Source organism: Aplysia californica, unplaced genomic scaffold (genome assembly GCF_000002075.1).
Source record: "Aplysia californica isolate F4 #8 unplaced genomic scaffold, AplCal3.0 scaffold00079, whole genome shotgun sequence".
Classification (NCBI taxonomy): domain Eukaryota; kingdom Metazoa; phylum Mollusca; class Gastropoda; order Aplysiida; family Aplysiidae; genus Aplysia; species Aplysia californica.
Window position 1 is genome coordinate 292,094 of NW_004797349.1, and position 19,199 is coordinate 311,292.

General features: G+C 39.1%; 1 protein-coding gene across 4 annotated transcripts in view; it reads left to right on the forward strand.

The window, feature by feature from the left end:
- Positions 1–18,975, forward strand: part of LOC101845532 (protein lingerer) — a gene marked incomplete at its 5' end in the record, with an annotated part of 31,209 nt that extends 12,234 nt beyond the window's left edge. The window contains 10 exon segments of one of the 4 annotated variants that reach the window (XM_013080226.2): positions 829–994; positions 2,480–2,562; positions 2,973–3,035; positions 3,491–3,596; positions 6,319–6,497; positions 7,003–7,096; positions 9,314–9,409; positions 12,029–12,078; positions 13,520–13,696; positions 17,596–18,975. In XM_013080226.2, the coding sequence (XP_012935680.1) occupies positions 829–994; positions 2,480–2,562; positions 2,973–3,035; positions 3,491–3,596; positions 6,319–6,497; positions 7,003–7,096; positions 9,314–9,409; positions 12,029–12,078; positions 13,520–13,696; positions 17,596–17,700 (1,119 nt within the window). 4 annotated transcript variants of the gene reach the window in all.
- Between the last annotated feature and the right edge of the window lie 224 nt (positions 18,976–19,199).

The window sequence follows — 19,199 nt, forward strand, 5'->3', positions numbered from 1 at the left end:
ATTCTTTGGACGTGGGTGGTTGGCGCGTGCTCTGCTGTGGTTTGCTCCTTCTTTCCTATCAAACATCTGTCATCTTTTTCTCTTCTCCTTTTTTGTGTATGTTATTCTCTTGTAACACATAATCTATTCGGCCTATCTCCATTTTTTACTCACTCTTTGTTATGAACTGTTTTCACTGTTAAAAAAATGGAGATAGGACAAGAAAGCACTGAGGTAGCGATAGATGGGTCAAGAAGAAAGTTCACAGGGAAGCTTTCAGCTGTCATAGTAGCATTTGGTCTTTCTTTTTGGTAGGCCCTGAAAGATTTTCACTGACAAGAGCTGCTCCAGTCTACGAGCTGACATTGATATTTTTTCTCCTATTAATTCTTGTCACCCTGTCATTGTCATTTACATTATATAGTTCATTTGATAGTTTAGTTCATCCTGCCTATTTCATCTGCGCGGCACTTACATATTGTTTCTGGCATAAAATATAAAACAGGCAGTACAGTGCCATAGAAGTTTAATGAACGAGCTACTATGGAGAAGAGATTTGAGTACAGCAAATATGTTCAGTGGTGCATTTATCATGAACGTTCAAGGTTTCTTTGTCGGAAAGCTGTCTTCGCATTCATTTTGAAGTTTGAATCAAAGTTGTTACTGGCCCCATGCTTGGCAATGGTATGTGTTGTGCAGGTTTTATATAATTGCAGATTTGTCCCATGTTATCAGTATGTCTGAGAGGGAAAAGGGCGACTGTAATGAGGATATAGATAGACTAACTAGCTCTTTACCAATGCTGTGTATAAGGTCATGAGGTTGAACTATTGTCATTGTTTTTTTCAGTTTGAACATTCGAGCACCTCGTCAACAACTACTGTGTCTACCGCCTTGAGCCTGCCGTCCTCCACAAGCACAGCGTCACTCTCTACAGGTACCACTACCATCTCATCCACGTCAACTGCCACATCCATCACATCGACCTCACGGATAGCCTCAATGCCATCAACGAGTAAGTTATATCCCTGCACTTCTTTGTGGGCTGATCTAGATATGTTCCCTCCATTCATTTCATCTTTTTACGTAAGGATTAAAAGTTTTTCATCTTATCATCAGTAGCCTCATTTTATTCAGCGTGTCATGATTGACACATGCAATTAACTGCTTAGGTACCTGACCCAGTACGGCTTATGAGCAGTCAAGTGGTATTTCGTAGTGGTCTTGCACAAGTCACAAGTACAGTGGTCCAAACACTTCAGCTCTAAGGAGGGAAATTGAGCAAAATACTACTTGAGGATTATATTGTCTGTGTATCATAGGCACCTCGTAAGCAAAGGTGAAAAGATCAGCTTCAATAATTTAAATATCTGGAATGTGTGATTACATCTGATGCCTAATGTTCCTAGGAAATATATGAAGAATTGTAACAGCTAAAGACGTTTTCAATAAAATTAGCAGTCTGAAAAATAGGAACATCTCAATAAAAGTTCTAAAAGGCTGTGTGTGGCTTCTATATGGCTGTGAATACTGGAAATTACAAGACAGTGAAAATGAAATACAGAAGTAACAGAAATGGAGTTTCTTAGGAGACTTCAGATTTTTATGGAAGGAAAAAAACAATCAGGCAGTGCTGAAAGAAACCCATGTGGGCTGCTCACTAATAAAAACAATTAGGATGAGACAAATGGAAATAAAACATCCGAGCAAAGTCATGAACGGTAAACCATGATTACCAATATCTATTTTAGATCTGGCTTTTGATTATAATTATGATCATAAGGAAGTAAATGTGAAAAAAAAAAGTAATTTTAAAAAATCAATTTTTTTGGTTGTGATAGAGACAAGCTCAGTTGCAAGTGTTCATGACGATGGCGTCATTGTACCTTGATATAGAAGTCCTACCTGTAATTCAGTGTCTGGTCCTTCTTATTCTATGTTTGATCAGTGATCAATGTCTAACATAAGTAGAAGTAACAGACCAGGGCCGTCCTTCTGCAGGCAGACTAATTACTGTGGGGACCAGTACTGCTGTAAGCTGATGAAATGCTTTTTTTTCCTGCTTTTTTTCGTTTTGGCACAAAATTTATTTGCTAAATCGAAGGCCTGATCAGTAACCCTGCTTGTGTGCAAAAAATCATATTGAAACGGACTAGTTTTTGAATAAATTAGAATTAAAATTTCAGATACGCTGACAAAAAAACCTTTTTCTTGAAGCTGCTCTGAAGAAGAGAAAAAAGGCGTTTTGTATGCCTATGGCAGAGTAGTCCGCAAATTATTTGAATATTTCGATAAAATGGTCATTGTGACAGTTTTTCAGTTGAGGGTGGATACTTACTTCCACTCGTTTCATTTTTTTTTTAAAGAGGGTGGTACCTTTACCGTGTGCTCTATTTTGTTTCTGTGGATGGCCAAGGACTCTTACTGACAAATCATCTTTTATTGAACACAACTGGAAACAGATTGATCATTGGTATGTTTGTTTTCCTTCACTCCCCAGGTAAGGCACCACCAAATCTGCCTCCGGGTGTGCCTTTGATGGGTCAGTACATTATGGGACAGAGCACCATGCCCCCATTTTACGTGAGTATTCGATTTCAATCTGTGCGCTATTGTATTTTTTGCGACTTACGTTATCTTTCCTTATTTTGAATATAACCTCATTTGCAATTAAAGTTAATTTCAGGGTCTATTTTAATATTTTAAAATAATCTGAACCTGCAAATGTCTTTGCAGAGTTGCGTATGTGCTTTAATGCACAGATAATGTAACTTCCGTCATTCTGTTTATTTTGTATTGTAATTTCGCTATGTACAACAGTTTTGTTGCTTTTGGTGTGTGTAGTGGCACCTGCCTCCCATTATTATGTAGTTTCTTATCTGAAAGAACTTTCTCAGGACAGGAAGTGAATTACTGGATTGATAGCGTTTACAAAAATCTATGAGCAGTGTAATTGAGATAATCATTTTGCATCGTCATTTACTAAATTACAGAGTATGCAGCCCCCACTGTATGGATATGATGATGTTCAGCTCCTGCAGCAAAGAATGCCTCTGGTAAGTTTTTGTATTGTTTTTGTTTTTATGTGTGTGTGATGACATGTTCCAAGTAGTTGGTTAATTTTTGGCTAGATGTGGTGTTGAATTATGAGAATTACAAGTTTATAATAAGAGTATGATGACAGATGAATCTCACCAAAAACAAGTTTGGATAAAAGTAACCCTGAAAAGAATGGGCGGAAGAGATAGTTCTATAATGGACTTCTGTTGCCCTTCTAGTGTTTTGCCACTTTTTCATTGAATATGTAAACTTTTTCAAGTTGTGAAAAAATCCCTAAGATTCATAAGATAGGGTGCTAAGATATGAGGTTTGGCTGTTACAGTTTCTCTATGCACTTTGCAACTTTCAGTCCTCTTAATCTATTGGAAGTTGCAAAAGCCTCCAAGAGATCAGTGAAGGGGATCTGCCATAGTTTGTTCTTGAAAAGAAGCATGCTTTCTATCTCTTACAGCAAGCGGGCAGCTACTACGACATGAGTGCTTTCCCTGCCCCCGCCGGATCCACCTTACCAACAGGCAGAGACCAGCAGCCACCCATCCCCAGCGTTCCATTCTCTGGTAAATAAGAAACTGAAAACACACATTTCATGTATAGGGCGCTTGGTAAAACTCGTGGTGAGCAAGTGAATTCGGAAAAAAATCTTAACATTTTAATTTACGAAATGCGTGTTTGCTGTTTTAATATTTGGTTTTAATTGACCTTTTTACCTGTTTGATATGGATCTTCAGGGGGGGGGGTGTCCTGTCTTGAGTTCCAAATCTCTTCTTGTCCTACCGTTTTAAAATTTACGCCTGCAAAGCACAATATTTTTTATGCATTATGAACACATTTGTATTTCTGTGTATCAAAAACGTGCTTCATATATTAAGTGCTTCCACTCTTCCGTATTTTTACGGAAATCCGTACTTTCTGCCAGTTCCGTACTTGTCCCTCCATCATTATCAACTCCCTCCGTAAAAAAAACTGCGACAGTGCAGGACTGCCGAAATTCCGTACTCACCTTCGTATGGTCTTGTATAAGTTACGGATATTTACGGTAATTCTCTCGGCAACAAGTTAACGTTATAGAAACCTGCCAAATTGTGCATTTCCTGCAATCGGACATTATAACGCTATGTCCCAGTCCCATGTATTCATTGCGTGTTGGTCGGCAGTACATTTTTTACCTGCAGATGGATCAAAATCTGGCGAGCCTTTTGTGCCAACTTCCTCCTTTCTGTCATTCACTCATTCCTTCTGTCTATCTTCGGATTGTTGCCGCGGCTGGAAAATCTGCGCGTTGATCAAGACTGATTTTGATCTTAGACAGAAAGTTACTGTCGGAAAGAAACTTTTTTCGCAAATTTTATCTAGGTCTAGAGAAGTGATCAATTAGAAGATTCTACGGCACGTGAACGCAATATAAGGGCCGCGATGAAAGAAATATATGCTGATACACGGGCGTGCCCACTACGGATGGGATCGGCCGATTGCGCTGATCGCCCGACTCGGTCCAACAACCATGTTTGCTTTGAAACTGAAAACAAACACGTTTGTTTTTTGAGGCGATCGGCCGATCCCGTCCATAGTGAGCACCCCGTATAAAATCAAGAATAATTCGAAGTGGTGTTCCCAGGTTGTGACAGGCGACTTTCAGACATGAAAATTAAGAAAAAATGTGGGTATACGCTGCAAAACCGTATTTTGAAGGTACACCTATTCATTATTCCCAGGTTTGCCTGCTGTCAATGGTGCGACTACAAATTAATTGAATTATAGTAGCAATGAAAGGGGAACCTGCTTTTAAACATTTCCAGCATTGGAAAGATATGCTGGTGATGAAGTCAAACAAGACAAAATGTTGGTGAAAAAATAAATATTATGGGCTGTAGGCAATATCTTCAAACAGGCTCCCAAATGCCATTTTCTACCCTCTAAAAGCACTAAATTTCAATTTCTCCTGAACCCCCACCGGGACTCTGTCCCTGGAACCTGCTGGGGGCCTATGCGGCCCAGACCCCCTGCAGAAATTTTCCTTACTTTTCAGTTTCAGCTGGTGGAAACACTGATTAAAGTCACGTTTGAATGTATATAAAACCTTTTTTTTTGTGTGTGTGTGTGTGAATATCATAGCTGCCACTTTCCCGCTAAATAGCGGAAACTCCGCTTCATCTAGCTTTTGCCGCTACTTTCCTCCTTCCTCCGCTTGGACCGCTCTCGGTCGCAAATTGCAATACTTTTTTACTCGCGGAAAACACCGAACCGGGAGAGAGACGAAAACGCAGCTTGCGCATGTCCGCCCGTAGCTTTCTACTTCCGTTCTTCTAGGCCTAGCGCTAGTTTCACTTTGTTTATTGTGGAGCAACAAAGTGTCGATCGGGCATCGGGACGTTGGCGCGCCAAGTTGTCATTGAAAACGGCGGAAATTTGAGAGAAATTGATGCAGAATGCAAAAATAAAAGGAGCTCCCCTTGCTGCACTTTGCGTTTGGTGCGATAAAGAAATCGCGGCCCGCGGCACTCCTGTACAATTGCGATCCCGTTTGTTCACATGACGGCTATTGTGGCTGTTTAAGTGAATCTAGATATATCTAGATCTAGATCTAGATCATCTCTAGAATCTAGATATAATCAAGATTTACACATATTTAGATTTCTAGATCTAGATTAGATAGCCTAGGCTATAATTTTAATTCAGGTTAGGTCTACACACTACAGAGGGACTACTAAGTTAAGTGCAAACGGGGCCGCAGGTGTACAGGAGTGCTCAGTACAGCGGCAAAGGTGTTGCCTCCTTGATCCAATACTGCGCGCGCTCTACAACGATGTACAAGTTTAAAGTGAAAGAAATCTTTTTATAAGACACCAACTTGCAACAAACACTGGATTTGTAGTCACCAAGTCCAAACTGTGTCAAATTAACTCAAATGCTTGTTAGTCTACTTAGTGCCTTTGTTGGGTTTTTTTTTGTTTTGTTTTTTGTTGTTGTTTTTTTCAAATACATTTTAATTTAGTTGCCTATGGTTAACAAATATGACAGTTTTCCCTTCCAAAACCGTAGGCTAGATTTTCCTGTATATGTTGCCTTTGGATCTCACTGGTTTTACTCCGGCCTTCAGAGAGCGCGTGTCCGCCTTCGCATGAATTTCCTCCTTTTTTGAAATTCCTGAGTGGCAGCTATGGAATATGAGACCTTCCCATGATTATATGAGAAAATCTAACATGTTTAAAAAAATTCTTGTTCTATTTCCGACAAGGAATCCTAATGACTAATGAGCCCCCTCAATTCTTTCCTATGTAGGAACATCTGCCGATACATCCAAGATGCCACGTGTTGATGCACAGAGCCCAAATTCGGCTGCTCAACCCCAGAACCCCCACTCAACAGCACAGCCCTCTTTGATCAATTTCCACTATGGTTACTATTACCCATCTATGTTTCCAGCGGGAGCAGCGGGCCTTCAGTACCCCATGTTTCCGGTAAGTTTTTGGTCCAGTTAGCAGGCTTTCCAATTGCCCCGAATTTCCTGGGACATCCTGTTTTCGGCAATGGGGAATACGAGAGCCTTATCACATACACTGCACTTAAACCGGTCCCACTTGATGTAATTTTTTTGTTTGCTGCAATAACATTGGGTGTCCCTCATTAGGTTTTGCAAAATGTTGACATTTTTACTGAGAGAAGGAAGGTTCAAGTTATCAAATTGTGGACAAGTTGAAGTTTCTTTTGATATAAACAAATCTTAGTTGTGCCTAATTGATAATTAAGCTTGCTAAATTAGTATCTATATCATTGTTTTCCCTTGAATGTTCTCATCTTGAAAATACTGGTATTTTGATGTGACATGTTTCAGTTTAGATTGTTGCAGTTCAATGTAGCCGTCGTCAGAAAGGTTGTAGGTTGGACACAAACTAAAAATTGTTTTTTGTGTTTTTTAAACTGTAGCTTCATTTGCATTTTTTTCTCTCTATTTCTTCCCTGTAGATCCCCCCAGTAACAAACGCTGCTGCACATGCTGGTACCACGGCTACCACCCAGTTCCAAAAGTCTTATCCATCTCATGTCTACACAACCAAAGGTGAGCTTGCAACATTTTGAATTTACTGCTTTCCAAGCCAGTGATTTACATTCTTTGCATATTCTTTTGTTCCCCCTTAGCAGATACTGTAGAGCGTCTAGAATGCATTAAGTGCTTTTTGCTGCACTTGAAGGAAAGAATGGGTAAAGAGCATTTTTGTTTATTGAAGCTTCAAGCTGATTCCCACTTTTTTTGAAAAAAGTCTTTTTCCATGCCTCAGTACAGTCCAGTACATTTGGCTTTTCCATTATTCCTCTCTGCAGTAGTGTGGGTTAAAGACATTTTGTATATTGCTTGAAGCAGTGCACTGATGTTTATAATTTTTTTTAAAAAAGGTTGGACACGTTTTACCTTTGGTGAAAGTTCTGATGTGAGAATTTGCAACCCTTGGAGGGTGGAATACCCAGATGACAGCATTATTGTACATACTTCTCTTCTAGATATTGCCGCTGTATTTTTGCCAGAGAGTTCTTCAAGCCACATGCAACTCCTCTTTACATGGCATTTTCTTACCCCGTACTCTGTATTGTTCAAATAGCATGGTGCTTCTTCAGTTTTTGGTAGGGGTCAGTCCGGACTGTAGCTAGGGTAGGCCTGCTCTTCTTGTTCAATGTCAAGAGCCTCTCTTCCCTGTGCACATCAAGTTTTTCTTCCTTGTTCAAGAACCGGTGCTCAATTCCAGGGAAAGAGGAGATCAAGGGGAAAGCCCAAAGTGACTGTGCCTGCATGAACAGAGCCTGCAAGCAGGCATTTGGCAGGAGGCAAACACCATCCGTTTCAGTTAGCTAGTTAGTGCGGCTTATAATGTGTGGACGAAGATTGGCGTACCCGTTTGCTGTCTTTGAGTCGTATTGTGCAAAGCTGAGACTTGTACTCCGACTTGCTGTAAACACACCGTGGGTTGTCATTTTTTAAATATTTTTTTTTGGTGCTAAGCAAACAGATTTGGAATACCAAATACCCAATTTTTGTCCGTTCTGTTGTACATTTTATGTATAATTCATGTGTGAATAATTGACTGTTATGGTGTGGTTCATACTTTATTCCGCCTAACTTTTAAGGCCTTATTTGGTTTTATTTGTGGTGGGGGATTTCATGGATACTGTCTGATCCAGACATACTTTGTTTCAGTTTTTGGAGGTTTTTTGTAGAGGAAATTTTGTCCTTCCCCTTTTTTTTGACAAGCTCCTAATGATTGTATGATGGTAATGGGTTTGTTTTAAATGTCACCAGCTCAATTCCAACAACAGTACAGTTTTGTAGTATGTTCTTGTAGCCATTCTCTTTATTATTTTTTCCTAGACCTTTTCATATTAACCATATAACGCTTCAGTGCAAGGGACATACTATTTCTTTCTCTATGCATTAACTATGCTTTCTTGCAAAGAGATGACCACAATATTTGATTAGAAATAAGTTTACTAGTGCTTCCAATCTTCATTGTTTTTACAGAATTCCTAATCCTAAAACTTTTAGGCAGGTGTAAAGGAAGAAATCAGATGAAGCACCACAAACTCTTTGTGAAAAAATAGGTATTATGGGTTGTTGATAGTCTCTTGAAACAGGCTTTCAAATGCCACTTTCAACCCTCTGAAGGCACAAGATTTCAATTTGTAAGGAGCTTCGCCCTGTGAAGCCCCACCAGTATGCTGTCCTTGCACCTTGCTGTGGGCCTATAGGGCCCCCAGACCCCAAGCATAGAATTTTGTCAATTTTAAATTTCTACTTTGTCTGTTGGAAGCACTATTAGATTCCGAGTAAGCTTTTCATTTCATTGTCATAAGAACTTGACTCCAGCTTCGCTGTACTGCAATGCTATCAGCTGAGAGTATATCTTTCAGCTGGCAGTGTGTTGTGCTCCTAACTTACAAGCTGCACCAACAATATTCCATTTTACAATCTGCTGACTTTACTTTATGCAACTTCTCTAAATGTGTCTGAAATGAAACTTTGGCAGTGGTGATACAATACTATTTCTGTTTGTCAAAATACCAGAGTTCAGTGTCTTTGTGATCAGTGATTGGGCCTTTTCTTTTATGTCAAGTTCGTATGTCATGAACAGATGCAGAGCCTGGATAACATTAAAAAAAATAATGAATTCAAAATGAAATGCTTTGCGTGAAGTCCTCTAGGAGTGAAGTGAACTTTGAGGCCTAGTGTTGAATGTGTGCAAAAAGCATAGACCTGCTCTGACATAGTGATGGCATTATCTGTCAGGGTATGATGAGCTCAACCAGGCACAGGATTTCTCTAAGACTGGTTATGGCAGCTCTCCCAGTGCTGGCAAGACCTCGGGAACACGTATGTCGACCAGTCAGTCATCCCATATTTTACTAACTAAACACTGTGTAATGCAACGGTTTCAGTTATATTGTTTGTTTGGTTCTTTACAACCGTTTTTCTTATTTCACGCTTTACAAACATTGGTTCATAGATTTCCTTTTGTGTGCTTCGCTTGCCTTTTGTTGAACGATTACTTTCTGTTTGGGTTCCTTCCAGTGTGCCGAATGTTTTCCTCAGCTTTGTAAAGATGTAGATGTACAAGTAGCTCCCCTGCTTGTTTTTTTCTCCCCCTCATGCTCGTGTCTGACATTCTGAAAATGGCATGCAATTCTGTGGCTTTGATCGAGTTGTACCTGGAAGATTATTTTGCTTTTTTTCAAAATGTTGTTTTCTGTTTATTGGTAATCTAAATTGTTATAACTGAAAAAGAAAATATTGTGCCTTTGTCTTAAAATATTAGAATATTGTATGCACTGGTGTTGGGCCAATTTAACATATTGAGGTTGCTCACGTCATGGTATAATATTCATAGACTGCTTAACTAATACACTGGTAAAATGAGACTTCGCAGTCTACTAACCAAGCAGTGCTTTTTTTGTGTACAGTCCTATGTTTTCTTTAGAAATACCAAGTTCTAAGCAAGCAACTGCTGTTCCAACCCCTTGGCCACCGGAAGCTTTATTGATTCATTGTTTTAAATGTATGGACTCACCAGCTTATATCTCACACTCCAGCACTTCTGGCACCTCGACTGAAATACCTCCAGCCCATTTTCAGTCTTCCCCCTTTCACAACACTCTTTTTGTTTTACTGTTATGATTATGCCCTTTGGGTACATTTTGTGTTTCCTTTTTAAAAATTTTATTTAAAAATGCACTCCCGTTTTTCAATGACTGCTGTTGACACGAGGGATAGGTATAGCTGGTTATGTGCTTTTTGTCTCATTGTATTAGCAGGTGTATCTGTTATAGGCATAAGGGGGGTTGGGACATTTATATTCTGTCTTTGAAATTATTTTTACAGTTGTTATTGAACCTCTTTTTGCGCTCGCTATGTTGCTTTTATTTGTGTTCTATTTTGTTATTTGAATACCCTTTCACAACAAAGATCCTTGGTATTTTTGAGTATTTTGTGCTGTCTTACTCTGGTCAGGACACTGATATACAGTGGTCTGTCTTAAAAGCTTTTTCAAAGCGTATACTTCTTTTGTCAGTGTTGTCATATCTTTGTGTCTGTAATGTGTGATTTTGACCGGGCTAGGGGTATGGGGACTCTCTGGACGATCCTGATGAAAGGTTTACCTTGTTGGAAGATAAAGGGTTGTGTCATTTCAAAATTTTAATCAATTGACAAACTTTTGTGTACTGCGGTGTTTTAATCTTTTCTCTCCCACCGCATTGGACAGAAAATTTGTTTAGAGCTAGCCAAATGTTTCATAGCGTGTTATTGTTTCATTCCACATAAAATGTAAGAAGTAGAATTACCTTTGTTTAATGAATAATGCATCCCACTCCTCTTGTTATTGTGCATGGCATGTACCGTACTATATTCCTTTACTTTTTGAAGTGCTCCTCAAATTTAGTTAGGGTATAGCGTTCTGCTGGTTTTTCACCTGGATGCGGCGCTACAGTTTTGAGAAAACTGAATATTTTGATGTAATTTTCTTTTGCTTTGCTAGCAAATGTGCGTCCTTTAAGTCGAATTGTCAGTCCTGCAGCCTTTGAGTTTATGCTGTTCAGGCTGATGCTATGTTTTATTTTATTATTTTGTTAAACGAAAGTTTCAAATATTAGTATGGGATCTATCTGTCCCCTGGAATGATTTTATATTTTAGGGAGGAGAGAAAATATTGACCTACTGCTCACTTCTTATTCTCGCCCAATTTGTCACACCATAGTAGAGAAGAGGACATGGGGATCTGGTGTCTTCTGCGTTTTGTCATAAGTAACTATTTGGCACGTCTGTCAAACAAAGAAGTGTATTATTGTGTCTATATTGTATTTACATGAAATGGTTGGACGGGCCAGATATCGAGTAATTGACTTTAGAAAAAGTAGTTGATGCGAGTGGAAAAGAGCTTAAAAATAATCCTTTGAACTAATCAGTTGCAATATCACCTTCCCTAGAATCTTGACAGGGGGTGCTGAATTTGGGGCTTTTGGGGAAAAGTTTTGCTGCACTTCATTAATTGTAATTTTTCTTTGTTCACACTGCTTTCTAGAGGAAACCGTGTATTCTGGTAATGTTGAAGGGGCTTTTTGATGATAAACAGTAAAGTTTTTTTTTTTTCCAAAGGGCTTTGGGCTTTTAAGATTCTTACTAACTTAAGTTTTGAATTTCAGAGTAATGGTTTGGGATTGGTTCTTAAGACTTGTGGATTACAAGGTGGGTGATGGTTCAAATTTTAATCACAAATTTAGTGTTCGGGGGCTACACTTACAGTCAAAGAAGTCAAGTATCATCAGATGATGGAATTAATGCAAGCTTTGACATGCTTAGATTTATAAGCTCATGGTATCCAGGAAATGTCTGCAGAGTTATAAAAACTGCAAGAGAAAGCATGATCTTGGCATTTATTTACTACTTCAAATCAAGTTGTGCGTAGGAGTCATCTTGTGTTTAAGTTGTGGTTTCTTTTTATCTTCACAGGAGCTGCCACTACAGAGATGGCACCCAATGCCTACAAATCACACACGCAGGTATGAAAACTTTCTCCCAGCATGAAAACTCATCGTTGTGGTGAGGAAAAAAACTACTGCTCCCCTAAAAAGCTGATGTGGTTCAAAATTAGCTGGTGTGTCTGTCTTGTTGTGATTCAGAATTCTTGCTTGTACAACATGGCTGTTATTGTTTTGTAGGCTACATCTTGTTAAGCAAGAAAATTTGTACAGATGTTAGTCTTTCAGATGGTGGATTTTCTGCATTTGACTTCTTTTTTTTTTTCCGTAACTTACATTGTTTTGATAGTTGCATAGCCAAACACTGGTGCAATGGGTTACGAACATAAGTAACATGTTAAAGTTAAAGCTAGTGTCTTGGTGGACTTGGTTCTGGCTTTATATAATTCTTTGTGGAATAATTACCTAAGCCATTTCGATGCAGAACTTTGGAAAGTCAGCAGACAACCGAAGTTTAAGAATGCCTTGTTGGATGTTTACAACAAAGTCATGCTAACCATCGTCCAGGGTGGTACCAACTGAGTGCCATCTTATGTAGTACAATGTAACGATTTTATAACCTTTGAGAAATGTTATGATGGTCTATATTTATGATAGGTAGTGTTAATTGCGACAGTAACGCTGTGACAACTAACGCAGTGTTGATTGCGACAGAGTGAACACGGAGCTCTTTTTCGTTGATGATTAACATCATCTACCATTTCCTGAACAAATATTGCAACAAAACATTCAGCAGCGTACAACAGCAACAAAGACCACTAGGGGCAACAACAGCGACAACAAGAAGAAAGCTGCAACTGTCACTGTCTTTGTTTGTCTGTTAGTTTGGTGTGTGTGTGTTTAAGGATACACAAACGTGTGTGTGTCTGGGCACTCCTGTCCAATTGTGATCCCGTTTGTTTACATGACGGTCATTGTGGAAGTGAATCTAGATCTAGCTTGATTATAGCCTAGATTCCAAGATAATCTATCTCTAGATATATAATCTAGATCTAGATTAGATAATTTTAATTCAGTTTAGATCTAGGGCCTAAATAAGAAACACACTACAGGGGCACTTAGTGTGACTTATTAGTGCAAATGGACGTGTGTGTGTGTGAGAATGCTTTACAGACTCACTCTTTGGCAATTAACGCACATTAATTGCCACAGCGTCACTCTGTCGCTATTAACACTACCTTTATGATAAGTATGATGAGGTCTCTAAAGGACGTAGATCATTCTACAGATTCTTGTAAAATGCAGTAAAACTCTTAAAGCGCAAACTTCACAGGATGAGAGTTTCGTCATAAGCAGATTTTATGTTACGGGAAGTCTAAATTAGGTCTATAGTATATTTTTTATTTTTTCCTTTAGAATTTGGGGAGAATCGGTTTTTGCTTATTTTTCATCAAGCGAATGGCACCATATTGTTTCTTATGTTGTGTTGAACTTTTCACCGACACGATGCTATGTTCCCCAGGGGTTTGACAAGCAAGGTTTCCACGGAGGAACCCCACCACCGTTCAACCTTCCCCTAGCCACGGCCACCCAGGCGGGCCCCATGGGTGCCCCGACCACTCCGTACGGAGCTCCTTTTCTGCCAGTGATGGCCGCCCATCAGGCCCACTCTCAGATGATGCATCACCCCATGCAGCAGGTAAAGAGCATCCCTTGATGTTGTGGTTTTTTTTGTGTGTGAAAAATAGAGGTGTACACCAGCCCCCATTTCAAACTAGTGCTGAGTTGTGGGATCACAGTGAATGGGGTTGGTGTCGTGTTGTACAGAAACGGGAAACATCAGGCTCGGTTCTTCCATGCACATGAAAACATGGGAGATATTGCATTACTTTACACTTTAGATCGTATCAGATTCAGCCTAACCTGTGTCAAGGTTTTGTAATTTCCTTGAATTCCATTTTTCTTCAAAATATATAATTATCTTGTGCATGGTACTTGGCCACGTTACGCCATTCTCTACTTGTGCAGGAAAAGAGTATTTCTGTGGCATACCTATTTGGGTTGTTTTGTTTTATTTTTGTCCTTTTTTTTTGTGGTCCTCTTACTTTGATGATAGTTTTCAAGGTTTTGTTGTGCTAAGGTTATTTTCTCCCGAAATTGTCTTTCTGCAAGATCGTAGTTGTTTCTATATAACTAATGTGCCAGATCCGCTTTGATTATCTATTGGACAGTCATTATTAATTTTGATTCTTGAACAAGAGTTTGGTCTAAAAAAGTCTTGTAATGCTGATATTGTGAAGGCACAAAGTGACTAATTTTGTTACACACTGGCATCAGGTTGGAGTGATGAGAATCATGCATTGACTTTCGTTCTTCTGTATATGCGCTGAAGAATTTTATAATCTGACCAACTGACCTGCCAGAAATACTATTGTGGTCTTTGTAAATTGCTGTAGTGTTGAGGGCTGCTGTCCTATTGTGTTTAATTTCAGTTTTGGTATCGTTTTGTTGGTTCAGCAAAATAAATTGTCTAGTAATTGCTGGAGGGAGGCTCAGTTCAACAATGATGGTATATTGGTATTGGGGAAAAGGTTTGGCAACCGGCACAAAAATCAGTTATATATAGCAGGGATTACTAGTCGTGCCTTCTGTCCATCTGCCCACTAGCTAGGTTGTGTTCATGTGAACTTTTGAGGCTTCCCCTTTTTGTTGGAGAAGAGTGGTCTGGTTTTGTATTATGGTTGCATTTCTTTGGTTCCCTGCCATGGTCTTAGCCCATATCTCGATTGTGATTTTTAAAAAATATTTTGTAATGTAGTTTAAATTTCTTTCCGTTTGTCTTGATTATAGCTTGGGAATCAATACTATGGACGTTGATCAAACTGTGGCATTGGTTGGAATGATGAGAATCATACATTGACTTTCGTTCTTCTGTATTTTACGCTGAAGAATTTTTTTTTCCTGACCACCAAATGCCTTGCCATTATCAAAGATGACTCCTGGCAGTCTCTTTGAGTCGCCAGACAATCTACTTACTGTTGACTTGTCATCATCCAGAAAAACTATTGATGAGCTTGAAAGCTATTATAGATGTGGCAATAGAAATCATTTGTGTTCTGTTTGCTGCATTGTTGTTTTTAAAGTTTCTCTTTGGTGTCCCGACAATTGCACCAGACATGTGTCTTTTCTTTATACAGTGATCTTTGTTAAGAACTGTAAAATTCTAGTGTGCCTGAGAACCCACTTTTACTCTGCACGTTCTCAGTGTTATTTACATGGCTATGTACCTGATCTTAGAACTAAGAAAATCTGCCAAAAAACGTAACTGGGGGAAACAAACTTGTTCTGAAAGCATCTTGCGGTAGATTGATATTGTGCAAACGATATGCACTCTGCTAGGTTGCAAAGTTCTTTAAGACGTGATGGGAGGAGGAGGGAGCAAGGGAGTACGAAAGAGAAGACACTCGCACATCTTTCCTTCATGGACACCGCAAGAAGTGGTGCTATGTTGGGATTGTTGTTTGCTGTTTTTTATTGTAGGTTTAATACTGTAGACTTTTCTAAAACTGGCATTTGTTTGGAATGATGAAAATCATACATTGACTTTCGTTCTTCTGTACTTTACGCTGAAGAATTTTTTAGCCTGACCACCAAATGCCTTGCCATTATCAAAGATGACTCCTGGCAGTCTCTTTAAGTAGCCAGACAATCTACTTACTGTTGACTTGTCATCATCCAGAAAAACTATTGATAAGCTTGAAAGCTATTATAGATGTGGCAATAGAAATCATTTGTGTTCTGTTTGCTGCATTGTTGTTTTTAAAGTTTTTCTTTGGTGTCCCAACAATTGCACCAGACATGTGTCTTTTCTTTATACAGTGATTTTTGTTAAGAACTGTAAAATTCTAGTGTGCCTGTACGTTCTCAGTGTTATTTACATGGCTATGTACCTGATCTTAGAACTAACAAAATCTGCCAAAAAACGTAACTGGGGGAAACAAACTTGTTCTGAAAGCATCTTGCAGTAGATTGATATTGTGCAAACGATATGCACACTGCTAGGTTGCAAAGTTCTTTAAGACGTGATGGGAGGAGGAGGGAGCAAAGGAGTACGAAAGAAAAGACACTCGCACATCTTTCCTTCATGGACACCGCAAGAAGTGGTGCTATGTTGGGATTGTTGTTTGCTGGTTTTTATTGTAGGTTTAATACTGTAGACTGGCATTTGTTTGGAATGATGAAAATCATACATTGACTTTCGTTCTTCTGTACTTTACGCTGAAGAATTTTTTAGCCTGACCAACAAAAGCCATGTCATTGTCGGAACTTTTGTACTTTCGTGGGGAAGAGTGTTTAATATGATCGTTGTTGAAATGTAGTATTATAGAAGAATATAAAATTTGCTGGAGAATTCTTTTGTGGGGTGGGATTTTTATGTTTTTGTTCGCCAACATTGTTCTTTTTCAATTTTCATTTTTTTTAAATTGAAGAAACGTTTATAGGATGTGACTGCATTGGTATCTGTGGTGTAGCTGTAGCAAGGGGTTTTTTGTTGGCTCTCCGTTCTTTCATTTTGTTTTTAAGGCATTTCTGGTTATCATTGGGGCACTGGGCAACTAAAGGTATAATTTGGAGGTTTAGTTGCTACACCGTATGATTTTGGTAGTTGGAATGATGAAAATTCTTATTGACTTTCGTTCTTCTGTAGAATCTCTGAAGACATTCATAAACTGACCAACTACCATTTCTTAGTGAAGTTCCGAAGAAATGTAAATCTAGTTTTAGCCCTTTCAGATAGGTAAATTATACAGTGGAAACCTGATATAACAGCGATGGAAGGACCAGAGAAAAAGTCGTCATATCAGATCCCTGTTAAATCAGAAATGCAAGGGAAGCTGTATTTATTCTAGGGTAGTTTTACTTAACTTGCCACAAATACCCACGAACAGGGTTTTTGACATTGTGGCAAGCCTGTGCATGACACATTACGTGTGCTTGTAGTGTGTAGCTAGGCTTGCAGCTAGATCGAAGTCTGCTGCACACCGCAGCCCTCTCGCTTCACCCGCTGCGTGTGCTTGAGTGGTGTGTGGCTTTCATGGGCTTGCTCTATCACTGCATTACACACACACACACACTCTCACACTCTCTCTCCCTCCCTCTCTCCCTCTCTCCATCTCCCTCCCTCCCTCCCTCTCTCTCTCTCTCTCTCTCTCTCCCCACATTGTTAACAAGCCTTTGTCCCTGCTATAACCGATTGGGCTCCAATGAGGCCCTGTTATTGCTGATAACTTTTAATGTAGACAAAGTAGAAAAAAACTGGGATTTTTTTAATAACCAGATCCGTTATTACCTGGCCTGTTATATATGGTTTCCACTGTACCTGTTTGCTTCATGAAGCCCAGGGAGAACTAGCACTTTGTTGTACAGAGACAAGGTTTTAGTGCTACCCTAACAGATGTTTGACATTATGTACAGCAATTGGGGGGGGGGGCTTGTTCTGGACTAGTTCAAACATCTGTATTGGGTCTTCAAAAAGTTGAGTGAACGGTACAAACAAAACAAAATTAAAGACCAATTCTATTTCTCCCTTACTTTCAGGATTCAAGCAGCTCCAGCAGCCGTGGGCTAAACCAGAATACGAGCCAAGGCAAAACTGGAGCTTCTAAGTCATACGGCGGAGCCCCTCCCTACTGGAACAACTGAGTGGTGTGGAGCGAGGAGCCTCCCCCCCTCACCCCCTCTAGGTGGGCCAGGGAGCTGGTCTGTCTGTCTGTCTACTCTCCTGGCCCGGTCGAGGGGCCGCCACCACCTATTGCGCTGCTAGGGCCGCTGTGTTGGGATTTCTGATGTGGTTTTTTCAGCTGCACTTTTTTTGGTCAAGTGTGTAACATTCAACCTTTCCATGCCCTTGAAGGGATTTTTTTGGTTGTTTTTTTCCCCCCATCTCCATCATCCTTTGCATGAAATGGCAGTAACGATTCTCATGTTATTTTTGAGAAGTTTGTGCTGGGATATTTATTTTTAAAATCTGAAACACACCCATTCAAGGTCACGGAAGGTTGAGTTTCTTTATTTTTCTTTCCTCCATTATCTTCTCACTTGGAGTTATTTTTAAAGATTTTATTTTGTAGTGTTTGTATTGACAAGCTTTTTAAATTTTTTGTGTTGTGTATATTTTAGCTGTTACCTGTAAATACTGATTGTGGATTCACTGTTTACTAGAGTACCTGAACAGAGTCATCTATTCATGACACGATCAGTCAAATCACATTTTGAGAGATTTTTCTGGTGTTTAGGGATTATTTTTTTTCTGTTTTGTCTTCAGCACATCAGAGGTTGTCTATCAAAAATAGATCATAATGAATGTCCATCTTGTAGTTTCAGGTCCAGTAAATTATTTTATCATTTCTTTGAAGTACTGGAAAAATCAAACTGTATTTTGTATTTATCCCAATCATTGCCTTTGGATTACGTTAATTTTTCAGCTGATAGAATTGATAAAAATAACTCAAAATGTATTATCCAATTTAAGCCTGTTTTGTCACTTATGTTAATGCTTTTTTTTTTCTATCTCTTTGGTTTTGTTTTGTATATCATCAGAAAACTTGTTTTGTAAATAAGCTTAGTTTTGTCAGCTTTCAATTCTGTCATGTAGCTCATCATTATTCATTGCATCTTGTCATTTGATCATACATGTTGTTTCAAAGCCAGTCTGAAAGGACTTCAGTTTATTTGATGTACATAGTCAGTTGTACAGATTGTCTCTTGTTTCCCCCTTAAATTCTTTGTCCTAGGCCTCGAATCCCCCCCTTCCGACAGATTTCATTTCACATTCATTGATTGGCAAAAAATGTCAGGTAACTTGCATTGAATATTTTTTTTTTCCATCAAATTCAAGTACTGTAACTCTGGCATTATGTGAAAGTCTTAAACGTGTGAAAGATTTGTGTAATAAAAATACTGGCTATATATTTCAGATGAATGGGATTTGTTTTGTTCTTGCTTGTGTCTCGGTTTGTCATCTATCTGCCTTCCATTCGCTACTTCTTTTCAGTGCTGTGTTGTGATCATAATTAAGATCATCTGTTCCTGTCATCTTTCTGCCTTCAATTCGCTACTTTTTTTCAGTGCTGTGTTGTGATAATAATTAAGATCATCTTTTCCTGTCATCTATCTGCCTTCCATTCGCTACTTCTTTTCAG